This window comes from Vombatus ursinus, unplaced genomic scaffold (assembly GCF_900497805.2).
Source record: "Vombatus ursinus unplaced genomic scaffold, bare-nosed wombat genome assembly UNPS02009824.1, whole genome shotgun sequence".
Taxonomy (NCBI): domain Eukaryota; kingdom Metazoa; phylum Chordata; class Mammalia; order Diprotodontia; family Vombatidae; genus Vombatus; species Vombatus ursinus.
Window position 1 is genome coordinate 1,607,399 of NW_020949602.1, and position 13,726 is coordinate 1,621,124.

Sequence of the window (13,726 nt, forward strand, 5' to 3'; positions counted from 1 at the left end):
CAATGGAGAGGGTGAGGACACTTATCCAGAAGGAAGAGAGATGAGGGAGGAGGGAGGGGAAGAGTCCCCCTGGGACCTTCTGCCTGGCTTCCCTAATCATTTCTCCTTCCTAGTGTAACCTGGGCCCAGGCTCCTACAACCCTAAGCCTATGCCAGGGTATGAGTTAAGCAACCAGCATCCATTTGGATCTTCTTCTAAGAGGGTGGACCTGAAATCCTACCAGAATTTTGTTGGAAACACAGTAAGTAGGAATCATTTTGGGGAGGGTGGGGCGGACAAAGAGAAAGGAAAGTTCCTATGACCAGTACTCAAAATAAGGAGGGATGAGGCAGCAGGATGCCATCCCACTTCTTTCCAGGAACATTTGAAACCATCCCACTTTCTCAAATATGGACCTGTGGTCAAGCCCCTTTTAAGGGGAATAAAAAACTCAATCATCCCACTCTTATTTCTACGAGGGAAACCACACAATATTCCCTTATTTCTATGAGGGAAACCGAAAACCCACCACCTCGTCTTCTTATGTTAATAACAGAGAGAAAAGTAGTTGAGTAGGGGAGTCTTTCTGAAACCTTTTCCAAGGGATCCTAGAATTCACCAATCCACAGTGGTCAGGAAATGAGGATGTGGGATGGTTGGTGTATTAGGTCCTTTGGAAAAATAAAGAAGTAGAATGGTTGTTGAGTTAGGGTTTGTGGTCCACTAAATGTTCATTGATTGACTGATTGCCAGTTATATAGAAGAGGGTTTAGCCTTGTCCTGCTTGGCCTCGGAGGGTAGAACTAGAAGTAATGCATAAAAATTGCAGAGAGTAAGTCCATTAATAAACATTTATTAAGCACCTGCTGTATTCCCAGCACTTTGCTATAGACGAAGCAAGCTATAGACAAGATAAATAAGAAGTAATTAGAGTGAAGGCCCTAGAATTAAGAGGTGTTGGGAAGGCTTCCTATAGAAGGCGGGATTTTAGAGAGTTAGACTTAAGTTTGACGTAAGGAAAAAACCTGGCATGTTAGAGCTGCCCCTAAATGAAACAGCTACTGTGAAAGGACTGTGTTAGGAAGTCCATCCACACACCTGCCTCTCTGCAAACCCATCCCCGGTCGCACTGGAGCATCCATTGCTCCCGGTTCTGCCTCTGGGGCCGAACAGTGGCCAGAGGAGATGTTCTCGCCTCCGAGTTCTCTCCAAACTCAGAACCTGGGGAACTGTCCACTGGCGAGGCTGGACACCCGCCTTTGCAGATGTCTGTTTTTGTCTTGCTTGCTTCAGAACCCAGTGGGTGTTGGACGCTACAACAGCACAAAACATGAGGCGAGGAATGCACAGCGACGGTACCGCTCACTCTATCTGTCCAAACCCAACCGCTATCCTTGTGAAAACTATATGAAGGAATCCATCCTACAGTAAGTGAAGACCAGAGCCCCTGGCAATTAGGGCCTGGGTAATGGGGCAGGCATACTGAGGATGGATGGGTGGACTGGGAGGTCTAGGTTCCCAAGACCAGCTTTCAGGAAGGACAATTTAAGTCACAGAATGTTAGACCAGCAAGAGACCTTTCAAGGACATAGACTATCAGAGCAGTAAGTCAAAGGTCATCTAGTCTAACCTCCTTATTTTATTTTATTTAAAATTTTTATTTTTACTTGTTTTATATTTATTATGTTTATTTTATTATAATATATTATACTTATTATATTTATATTTATTTTAGCTTTTTGCTTTTTAGTGAGGCAATTGGGGTTAAGTGACCTGCCCAGGGTCACACAGCTAGTAAGTGTCAAGTGTCTGAGGCTGGATTTGAACTCAGGTCCTCCTGACTTCAAGGCCGGACTCTATCCGCTGTGCCACCTCGCTGCCCTTAATCTCATTCTTTTATATCTGAGGTACTGAGACTCAGACATGTTGAACAACTTAAGCAAAGTGAACCTAGGACTCAGGTCTCCTGACTCCAAGGCCATTGCTCTGTCCATTATGGCATACTTCTAGGTGGGTGCAGACATTGTTAAGTGAGAGAGCTGGGCATTTTTGTGGTCACTGGCAAGGGTATTATTTCTTTTCCCTGCAGACTGAGAAAACAGAACATTGAGGCTCTTAAAACTGTATATAAAGTGAAAGTCGGTAGGTCTAAGTGAAAGTCTATGAGTCAGTTTTGTGGCATCTAATGGGGTAGCTTAGGTGCCTCTATGTTTTTCTAGTTCGCATCTTAGCTTTGCTTTCTTTTGAATTCTCCACCTAAAGTGGTTCTTGGTTTTAAAGACGAGGATCTACAGCACTCACAGTGTCAGGGTCCCCTGACCTCTGACTGCAAGGTTTCTACCAGTGAGAGAGTAAGTAAGGGCTCAGAAGATGTTGTCAAGTGTTCAGCTTTGAGGGCCCTTCTACATAACACTCCAGATTACAGTGCAGCTCAGTTCAGAAGACGTCCCCAGGAACACACACAGAGTAAAGGGATCATAGACATAGACAGAGACATAGACAGGATGCTCCCCAGAGCCTCATGCTCTGCCATAGAGAAGTTTCATCTTTCTCCCTTGGCAACACAGTTGGTCCTAAAGTGCTAGTTAAATACTAACCCCAAGCCACAAGTTCTTCCTCCTTTCATTTGCTGCCTACAAGAAACCAGAGAGTAGGAGAGAGGCTGGTGCCCTCATTAGAATTACTGGTAGCAGCTGCTGCCTTCCTGCTGCCACAGTTCAACTGAACCAAGTTAAAATGTAATTGTTATTGAAGTTCAGTTGTGTCTGATTCACAAAATCCCATGGACTTTGCCCGTGGGATTTTCTTGGCAAAGATTCTAGAGTGGTTTGCCATTTCTTTCTCTACTGTGTCCCCATTTTACAAATGAGGAACTGACGCAAACGGGGTTAAGTGACCTGCCCAGGATCTGAGTAAGAGTGAATGAGGCTACATTTGAACTCAGATCCCTGATGTTCTATCCACGAAATAAATAAAAATGCAATAAAACATAGAAAATATTACATATTAAAACCGAGTCAATTATGTGACACAGAGATCCTTATGTATGGATTAGTGGTCCCAGATTCTATTTGAGTTTGACATCATTGGTATACACCCTTGAGGAGCTAAAAACAGAGCTTAGAGAAATAGAGGGTATTCTGGTTCAGACACAATGTTATCCTTCCCATCTCATGTCTCCCTCACCCCTATCCTTTAGAATACCTACTTTCCTTCAAAGCTCAACCCAACTGCTGCCTCCTACAGGGGACTTTTCCTGACCCATCACCCCTGTGCAGTTAATTTTCCCTTCCCCCAATTATCTTGTATTTAATTTCTATATTTTGTGTAAACTTATGGGTACATCTTGCCTATGTTAATGAAATGTAAATGAAAGCTCCTTGAGGACAGGAACGATTTCTTTTTTTGTCTTTGTACCCCAGTACGTAGCCCAGTTCCTGGCACTATTAAGCACAGTAGGTGCTTAATAGATGCTTACTGATTGATTGTCTAAGTCAGTCAGGTTTCAGCTGCAGTAGATTGGGACCTTTGAGCTTCCAATCACAGATGCTCTGATTCAGAATCTCAGTCTCTGGCTCCTTGGTGCCCATTCTTATTCCTTGTTATTGTTGTTAAGTCATTTTTCAGTCATGTCTGACTCTTTGAGACCCAATTTGGGGTTTTCTTGGCAAAGATACGAGTGGTATGCCATTTCCTTCTCCAGCTCACTTTACAGATAAAGAAACCGAGGCAAACAGGGTTAAGTGACTTGCCCAGGGTCACACAGATAGTAAGTGTCTGAGGCCGGATTTGAACTCATGAAGATGAGTCTTCCTGATTTCAGACCCAGTGCTCTGTGCACTATGGCACCTAGCTGCTCTTCGTGGACACGTAGTAAGTATTTGTTGAATTAAATTTGACAGAAGAAACAGGCTCCAAGAAGGAAAATAGCTTGACCCCATAGCATTGAAGCCAAGACTCACCCAGGTCTTATCACTCTTCGAGTCTAGCATTAGCTAGAATCCAGACTTTGTTGTCTCTGTTTTCCTCCGCTGTCCAAAGAGGAAAGTGATCCCCGATATCTTCCTATAGAGCACTATGAATGGACAGAGCCAAAAGGCACATTGGTACAGTGTACCAAGTCCTAGCACTGGAGTCAGAGGTCCTGAGTTCAAATCCTGACTCAGCCTCTTACTACAGCGTTCAACTTGGGAACCATTGCTAATCCCTCTTTGGCCGCAGTTTCAACACCTGTGAAAAAGGGACTTTTCTAAGGTCCTGTCCAGCTCTAAAGCTATGACACAATTGATATAATGATATTATAATGATGTATTGTATGATATTATAATGATCATTTATAGGACAACCAGTCATTGGCTGATGTTTCTCTACTTTGTTTTTGTTTCTTTTTAGGCAGCGGCTCATCCCCTTTAACAAAGGGAAGGATTATCAGCCATTTGATCACAGTTCTGACCCTCCTCCCTCGAGTTCCTCACAAAGATGTCCTGAGACCAGGGCATGAGCCATGCCCTCCAGAGAAGCCTAGTAAAGCAAAGTAGGAGGGAAGCAAGGGACATGGGGGACACAGGGAGGGAAAATTTGGGAGAGAAGGAAGACACCACAAAGCTGGGATTTTAGTTCAACACGTCAGCCTGGCGCTAGCCCTTAGGAACTGGCTCGACACACCTGGGACACACTTTTGCCTCAAGACATCAGTTAATTTGAGAGTTCAAAGAGAACCCTTGGTTTAACTGGGCAAAGAAGGTCAACCAACCCAAGCAAATTGCAGGTGGGTGGCATCTGGGAAGAGGCCTCCTATCCATCCTTTTTCAAAAGATATTTTCTGGGTTTTGGCGCATTAAAGTATAGATTGAGGGGAATGCATAGAGCCTGTGTTAGGACTAAGCCAGTTGCATCAGGAAGTGAGTAGAGCATCAGGCAAAGCGCTGTGTGTGTGTGTGTGTGTGTGTGTGTGTGTGTGTGCGCGCGCGCGCAATTCATGAGTGTGGTCTAGAGATGTTTTCAACCTGAGATACTACCCCCTAACTAGGGCCTTGTGACCAAAATGGGGCTCGGGGGATGGGAGAGTAAGTAAGGAAGATGGGGGTGGGGTAGACAGGAGGTAGGGAGTTTCACAGGTAGGTGTCAGGAGGCAACTTGTGCTGAATTAGGAGTCAGAGCCCTGGGTTTGAGTCCTAACTCTGTGGCTTACCTGTGTTACCTCAGATAAGTCACATCTTGTCTCTGAGCTTCAGCATTTGCACCTGAAAAATGGGGAATTAGTGCTCTCTACCTTATGTGAGCAAAATGCTTTGTAAGCCTTAGAATGCTATCTAGAAATGAGTAACTGGAGATCAGAAAAACAGCCTGGAGAAGTCAAGAGAGCTGTCCAAGCTGATTCAGCTGCTCAGTTTTCAAGCTGGGATCTATGCCTCTCTGCATTCCCAGCTCCAAGTCACTAGTAGCTCTTTCCACAATGCCAAGCTGTCTCTTGTTACAGCCTGGAGGAGGGGGTGGAGACTTAATACTACCTCTTAAATGATATTCTCTTATTCTCTCTACCAATTTTCTGACTACTGTCATGATTGAAATTAAGGTAAACCAAGGCACAAGGTTCCAAGCACGTGAAATTTATTCATAAGGACAGCAATTACCAATAAAAGGGGTCTTTAGCCCCTCAGTAAGTGCCAAATGTTTGGTCTGAGGCTGGATTTGAACTCAGGTCCTCCTGACTTCAGGGCCGGTGCACCTAGCTGCCCCTAGAAAGATCATTTTTACAGACAAAAGGAGAAGCATCCAAAAGTCAAAAGGCAGCATCATAGATGGGAAAAACCAATTTTGATGACTTGTTACAAAGCCTGTAGCATCATAGATGGGAGAACAATACGATTGACTGGAAATTTGAAATGTAGCGCTAGCAACAGTACTTCCTTCCATCTTGTCACTGTGGAAAGCTCATTGGTGGTGTCCCCCTGCGTGGCTAGTTAGTGTCACAGTGACAGCAGACCAGACTTTCTTGAAGCACAATCAGTGTTGCAGAGATGAACAAAACAGACTCCCTGGCATCCACCTGCATCCTTCAGGGATAACAGATTCCCTTGACACAAGAATAGAGTAATGATTAACAGGAAAAATTGAACTTCTAAACTTAATTAACTCAGAGACAAAGAAACCTGACTTGGGAAGTATACAAAATGTTGACAGTGATACAGAATAAACTCAATTTTAAAAATGGATACAATATCAATTTGATTTTCTCACTATCTATATCCTTCTTCCAGAAACTGTTACCAAAGCTGCAACTCCCCACATCTACTAAGAACCAGTTCATTTTGCTTAGGGATCTTTCTTTTGTCCTAGATAAAAAAATATAAAAACTGATTATTTTCATTTATTGGAGTTCAATCTACCTGGGCTGCAAGAGAAACAGAGACAGAGAGATAAGACATAGAGAGACAGAGAGCAGGAGGGATGTTTTATAGACTATCAAGCAGATGGGTAGGTGGTGAGTGGACAGAGAGCTACCCTTGCAGGCAGGAAGAGCTGAGTTCAAATCTAACCTCAGATACTAGCTGTGTGACCCTGAACAAGTCACTTAACTTCTGTCTAACTGGGCATATTTAACTTGGAGCAGAGAAGGCTCTGGGGGGACACAACTGTTTTCAACTACTTGAAGAACTGTGACCTAGAAGAAGAATGGGACTTATTTTGTTTGAGGACAGAACCGGGAGCAAGGGGGAAGCCACAAAGAAGTCAATTTCAATTTGATGGCAAGAAAAACTTCCAGTGGTTAGTAACTGTCCAAAAATAGAACAGGATGCTTTTTTTTTATCCTGCCCCTCTCTCACCCACTGAGAAGGCAAGAAATATATTAATTATACATGTGAAATCATGTAAAACATATTTCCATATTAGCCAAATCACAAAAAATAAAAGCAAGAAAAACAATCAGTTGTCTCTCTGGATGTGGATAGCATTTTTTCATCTTGAGTCCTTTGGAATTGTTTTGGATCGTTGTGTTGATCAGAGTAGCTCAGTCTTTCATAGTTGATCATCATTAAAATATTGCTGTTACTGTGAACAATAATCTCTGAGTTCTCACTTCACTTTGCATCAGTTCATATAATTTTTGCCATGGTTTTTTGAAACCACCCTCTTCATTTCCCACACCACAATAGTACTCCATCAGAATCATATGCCATAACTTGTTCAGCCATTCTCCACCTGATGAGCATCCTCTCAATTTACAATCATTTGCTACCACAAAAAGAGCTGCTATTATTAGTTTTGTACATATGGGTCCTTTTCCTTTTCCTTTGATCTCTTTGGAGTACAGACCTAGTAGAGGTATTGCTGGGTCAAAAGGTATTATACACAGTTTTAGAGCCCTTTGGACAGAGTTCCAAATTGTTCTTCAGAATGGCTGAACAAGTTCACTACTCAACCAGTAGTTCATTAGTGTCCCTATTTTACCCTCATCCTCTGCAGCATTTGTCATTTCTTTTTTAAAATTAGTTTATTTTGATTTATCACCAATCGTTTCCATAAGCTTTTGAGTTTAAAATTTTTCTCCCCCTTCCTCCCTCCTCCCTCACCAAGATGGCATGCAATCTGATATAGCATTTGCCATTTCTAATAAGCATGAGATGGTACCTCAGAGCTGTTTTAATTAGCATTTCTCTCATCAATTGTGATTTAAAGCCTTTTTTCATATAGATATATATACATATTCATATAGATATATATTCATATATAGATAGCTTTGATTTCTTCTGAACCCTGCCTGTTCATATCTCTTGACAATTTAGCAATTGAGTAAGGATTATATTCAGTTTTGCTGGGTAGATGATTCTTAATTATATGCAATTTTAGCTCCTTTGTCTTCTGGAATATCATATTCTAAGACCTCCATTTCTTTAATGTGGAAGCTGTTAAATCTTGTGTGGTCCTGACTGTGGTTCCATGATATTTGAATTGTTTCTTTTTGGCTGTTTGCAATATTTTATTCTTGATCTGGGAGCTCTGGAATTTGGTTACGGTATTCTTGGGAGTTTTCGTTTCGGGTTCTCTTTCAGGAGATGATCAGTAGATTCTTTCTATTTTACTATCTGGATCTAAGATGTTGGGGCATTTTTTTGTTTATAATTTCTTGAAGTATGATGTCTAGGCTCCTTTTTTTAATCATTGCTGTTAAATTATCTCTCATTGATCTATTTTCCAGATCAGTTGTTTTTCCAATGTCACATTTTCTTCTATTTTTCCATTCTTTTGGTTCTGTTTTATTGTTTCTTGATGTCTCATAGAGTCATTAGCTTCCACTTTTTAAGAAATTATTTCCTTCAGTGAATATATGTACCTCCTTTTCCATTTGGTCTATTTTTCTTTTTAAGTTCTTTTCTTCAGTGAATTTTTGTGCCTCTTTTTACATTAGGCTAATTCTGTTTTTAAAGGTGGTGTTTTCTTCAGTGTTTTTTGTGCCTCTTTTACCAGGCTTTTAATTCTCTTTTCATAATTTTCAAGCATCACGCCCATTTCTTTCCCCAATTTTTCCTCTCTGCTCTTATCTCTTTCTTAACTCTTCTAGCAATTCATGTTGGGCTTGGGCCCAATTAGCATTTTTCTTTGAGGCTTTGGCTGTAGGGTTTTTCACATTGTCGTCTTCTGAGTTTGTGTCTTGATCTTCCCTGCCACCATAGTAGCCTTTTATGGTCAAGTTCTTTTGTTGCAGTGGTGGTGGTCGTTGTTTGCTCATTTTTCCAGCCTATTTCTTTACTTTGAACTTTATGTTTAAGTTGGGTTCTGATCACCTTGGGGTGGGGAGGCATTGTCCCAAGCTTCAGGCTTTTTTGTGCTGTTTTCAGAGCTAGTTCTGGGGGAGTCTGCAAGTTTTGGGTGCTTCCAAGGTGGTGTGATTCAGAGAGAGGTGTGGTCACCGCTCCCCTGGTCTAGTTCTGCTCTTTACCCAGGAAGAGAACCTGCTCTTCTGCAGCTACAAGTGCTAGTGCTCCTCTTGACCCTGGAACTCTGACAAAATCCCTCTTTCTCCCACAGCCACGAGTTCCTTTCTGTGGTGGAACTGTGACCAAGGCCTCTGCTCCCTTGTGACAGACCACATGCACTCCTCTCTGACGTGGAACTGTGATCCAGAGCCATGTACGGTCAATAGAGTTGACTGTCAGTGCCAGCTACATACCCAGTGCCAGCAAAAGGTCCCCAGTTTCTGACCACCCTCCCTTTACCATTTCTGTGCTGAGAGCTCTGGAAGTTGCTAGTGCTACTGCTGTCACAGCAGCTACCACTTGCTCCGAGCCAGCCCCCATCCAGATCTGTCTTGTTGACCCTCCGAGCTGTCTTAGGCTGGAAAAATGTCTCACTCCAACCTTTTGTTGACTCTGCCACTCCAAAATTTGATTTTAGACATTATATTAAAGTTGTTTGGAGGGGAACGTTGGGAGAGTTTGACTGGGTTGCTGCCTCTAATCGGCCATCTTGGCTCTATCAGGATGCTTTTATTGAGCATTATTGTCCACAAGTCCCATCCCTTTTCCCTGTCACGGTCTGTCAAGTACTGGAAGAAAGTTGTTTTCCCCCCAGGGCCACCTCTGCTCCACGCTAAATATGCCCAGTTAGAAGTTAAATGACTTGCCCAGGGTCACACAGCTACTAAGTGTCTGAAGCTGATTTTGAACTCAGCTCTTCTGTCTCCAGTGTAGCTCTCAATTCACCTAGCTGCCTGCTTGATGGTCCCTATAAAACATCTGTCTCTTCTCTCTCTCCATACATATCTCTTTATATGTACATACATATACGTGCTCTCTCTATATATACATACATATGTTCTCTCTCTATATATGTTCTCTCTATATGTACATACATATACGTGCTCTATATATACATACATATGTTCTCTCTCTGTGCACATATACATATGTTCTCTCTCTATATATATTCTCTGCCTGTCTGTCTCTCTACCCTGCCCCCCCCTCCACCTCCCCCTAGGCTTCAGAATGTTACAGGGATCACACAAACGTGATAGACTGAACAATACTACGTATCCTTCCATACCAATCTCAGGTGCCAGCTCCCAGGTTGAGGGTTGGAGGGGAATTTGGTGACAGCCTAATCCAACCACGGCATTTTGTAGGTGAAGGGCTCATTTGTAGGTGGGGCTCAGGGAAGGGGAGAGACTTAAAGTAACAGAGAAGGGGTAAGTAGAAGAGCCTGGATTTGAACTCAGGTCTTCTGATTCCAAATCTAGTGATCTCGGTTTCCAGGTGATGCCCACATGCTCAGGAGGCAGTTAAGAGGCTAGGGTCCCAAGCTGGGCTTGACCACTTAGCTAGCTCTAGGGCCTTAGGAAAATGCTCAGGGCCTGGCTTGGAGCTACAATCTCAGCCCTTCCATTTACTAGCTGTGTGCCCTGGGGCTTCACGCCTCCTCTTCAGGTGAGTTTTTCATTTGTAAAATGAGGGGCCTCCCAATTTTCCATTATGGGATATGGCCATAGCTTTGCATAAAGCTCTGCTCTGGAAATTTAAGATGCTGATGTTGTACCCACTAAAGTGCTTCAAAGCTCAATAAATAGCACCACATAATCTCTAGAGTACTTGGAGGATGCTTTGTCGTCACCCTTGAGTCCTTTCGGTCGTGTCTGAGTCTCCACGACCCCGTTTGGGGTTTTCTTGGCAGAGATATTGGAGTGGTTTGCTATTTCCTTCTCCAGCTCATTTTACAGATAAGGAAACTGAGGCAAACTGGGTTAAAGTGACTTCACTCAGCATCACACAGCCAGTAAGTGTCTGAGGCTGGATTTGAACTCAGGTCCTCCTGACTCTAGTCCCAGGACTGTATGCACTTTGGTTCCATTCAGCTGCTTAATGTTCTGTAAACTCCAAAGTACTTTGAAAAGTGTCTCCTAAACTCGAAAGTACATTGAGAATGCAAAGGGTTATGTAAACATTCCAGTGCTTTGAGGAAACAAAGTTCTCCTAAACACAAACCAGTTAGAACACGCAAAGTGTTTGGTAAACTCTTAAGAGCTTGGAAAAAAATAAATTGTGTTAAACTTACCAAGTTCTCTGTAAAGTCCAGTACAGTAATCTAAAAATATAAAGTACTCTGTAAATTCTCAAATATTTGGAAAATCCAAAGTTCTCTATAAACTCTGAATTATTTTGAAGATGTAAAAGGCTCTATAAGCTCTAAATTACTCTTAAAAATACATTAAACAAATAAAGGACTTTGAAAAATCCAAAGCTCTCTAGAAATTCTATAGTCTTTTGAAAATATAAATGTTTTATGAAGTCTAAAATTCAAAAATCCAAAGTGCTCTGGAAACTCCAAAGTATTTTGAAAAATTAAAATATTTTGAAAATGCAGAGTCCTCTGCAAATTCTGAAATACTTAGAGAATGCTGACTGATTTGCCGGCTCTAAAATCTTCTGACTTCTCACCCTCTGGTGTGCTTTAAAGATCCCTGAAGATACCATTGAAAAAGCCAAAAGTATGCCATAATCAAGAAATCTATCCATCAGTCAATCAACAAACCCTAGGTATACAATACTAAAAGCCTAACAACCCCTGCCCTCAATGAGCTTACTGCCTACATTAATATATAAAGGATACATGCAAAATGAATAGGTCATTCATTTAGCAGAAAAGACCCTATCAGATTGGATGATGACCAAATCCCAAACTTAGTGGATCTTGCCCCCTCCACGATTCTGATTTTATTCTTGTCTTCCCACAAGGTTCTTAAATCTTTTTTGTCCTGGACCCTGCTGGCAGGCAGGTGAAGCCTAGAAACCCCTTCTTAGAACCAGATTTCTAAATACATAAAACAAAATACATAGGAGTACAAAGGGAACCAAAAGTTGGTGAAAATGTAATTCTTTTCTCCATTAATGTTCTGGATCCCCCTGAAATCTCTCCACAGAGTCCTTAGAGGTTCATGGACCCCAGGTTAAGAACCATTAGCTTAGAACTTTGTATTCATGACTGATCTAATTCTTCTTCAAAGTCTCCTTGAGGTGCCAGCAAAGGATTAGCACAGAGACATGCAGTGATAAGGAACTCATCAGTCCTCAGGATGTCAATGACCCTTTCTCCCCTTACATGGAGCCAAGGTCCACTTCCTCATAGGTGCTTCTGCTCATTCATCTTGGCTCTGCCCTGTAAAGCTGAGCCCAGCAGGTTGGCTCTCTCTTTCACCACCCCCGCCATGGCCTCAGTTTCCTCATCCACAAAAGGAAGGGGTTGGTCAAAACAAGTTCCCTGGCCTCTTGCAAATCTGGCGCTGTGTTTTTGACTAAACTGTAATTAACAGGAATGTTTAGGGAACAATGTGGGTGTTAGAATTTCTGGTTAACTTAGAAGATGTGATGGTGAGCCACTATCAGTGATCCCGGAAAGATTATGGTGAAAGGGATAGGTTCCTCAGAATTGGAGAAATCTACATGTTCCATTGGGCAGCTAGGTGGCGCCATAGTGCACAGAGTACCTCTACCTGGAGGCAGGAAGACTCATTTTCATGGGTTCAAATCTGGCCTCAGATACTTACTAGCTGTGTGATGCTGAGCAAAGTCACTTTAACCCTGCTTGCCTCAGTTTCCTCATCTGTAAAATGAGCTGGAGAAAAAAATGGCAAACCACTCTTTGCCGAAAAATCCCAAAACAGGGTCACTAAAAGTGACATAACTGAAAAACGCCTGAAAACAATTGGTATTAGAGAGAACACACCAGAATGGGGGCTTGATCCTTCAGGAAGTATCCCTAGGACCCCAAAAGGGAAAGTAGACACGTTTTGGGGGGACCTGACTCCTCTGTGGGAGTGCGAGTTGGGATAAAGACATAGGCACTAAGTGTCTAAGTCCTGGGAATACAAACACAAAAGTGCCAGAACTCCTCAGGGAGCTTACCTAGAAGGGAGGGTGGCCAGGGCAGGAGGTTTCCGTCTGGGAAATCATGGGCACAGTCAATGGACCCACGGGATGGTTGCCTGACACACTCTCCCAAAACGAGGCAGTGGTGGCTTCACGGCTGTTCCCAGAGCAGGGGAGAGAGGGAGGAAAGGAGGGCAGACCCAGCACAGCCCCAAGGCAGGAGCCAGAGCACCGAGACAGAAGGGGGAAAAGGTAGATTTCCGGAGCCTGGCAGGAAGATGGTCTGGAATGCTGCTCTGTCAGTCACAGCGCCAGGTCTGGGTCTGGAATGCTGCTTTGTCTTGCCTCATGCTATGAGGCTGAGCTGACTGGCCCATGGTCAGTGACTGCATCCCCAAGTATCTGTGAAGGCCTTTGACAGTTGTTTAACCAGCCAGCACAGCTCTCATCAGGTACCCTTTGTTTGAAGAAGCCCGCCAAGTTGACTGTCAAAGCCTGGAGATGGAGAGGTATGCCCCAGACAGGAATTAGGAAAGGGAAGCAGCTGAGACAGGTGATGCCGGGAGCCATCCTTCCCCAACTTCAGCCAAAGAGTAAGGCCCCCCCAGCAGTGGGGATCTGAGCCAGGGGCTGGCCTGTTTCAGCAAGACATGTTAACTACTGAACTCAAGAGGTTGTGCTCCACAGGTGAGATGCTTGCAGAAGGACCAGGGAATCCACAGCCCCTCAGGCATCACATGGAGACATGTCCCACCATGGACTGTGAGGCTGCATGGCCCCCTTAAAGAAATGTGGCTTTTGCTCCAAGAAGCCACATTTTTCATGTCTGCGTATTCTTGCGGGGAGAGGAGACCCCGGGAGCTGACCTGCCTTGCACAGGAGACAC

At 43.3% G+C, this 13,726-nt stretch overlaps 1 protein-coding gene across 1 annotated transcript in view; it reads left to right on the plus strand.

The window, feature by feature from the left end:
• The window catches only part of LEXM (lymphocyte expansion molecule), a 39,082-nt gene extending 29,700 nt beyond the window's left edge, over positions 1-9,382 (plus strand). Inside the window, exons 8-11 of the mRNA XM_027852748.1 lie at positions 114-242; positions 1,274-1,407; positions 4,373-4,748; positions 9,011-9,382. Coding sequence (XP_027708549.1) covers positions 114-242; positions 1,274-1,407; positions 4,373-4,481 — 372 coding nt within the window. The 3' untranslated portion in view covers positions 4,482-4,748; positions 9,011-9,382. The remainder of the gene's footprint in view (positions 1-113; positions 243-1,273; positions 1,408-4,372; positions 4,749-9,010) is intronic.
• The last annotated feature ends 4,344 nt before the right edge of the window (positions 9,383-13,726 follow it).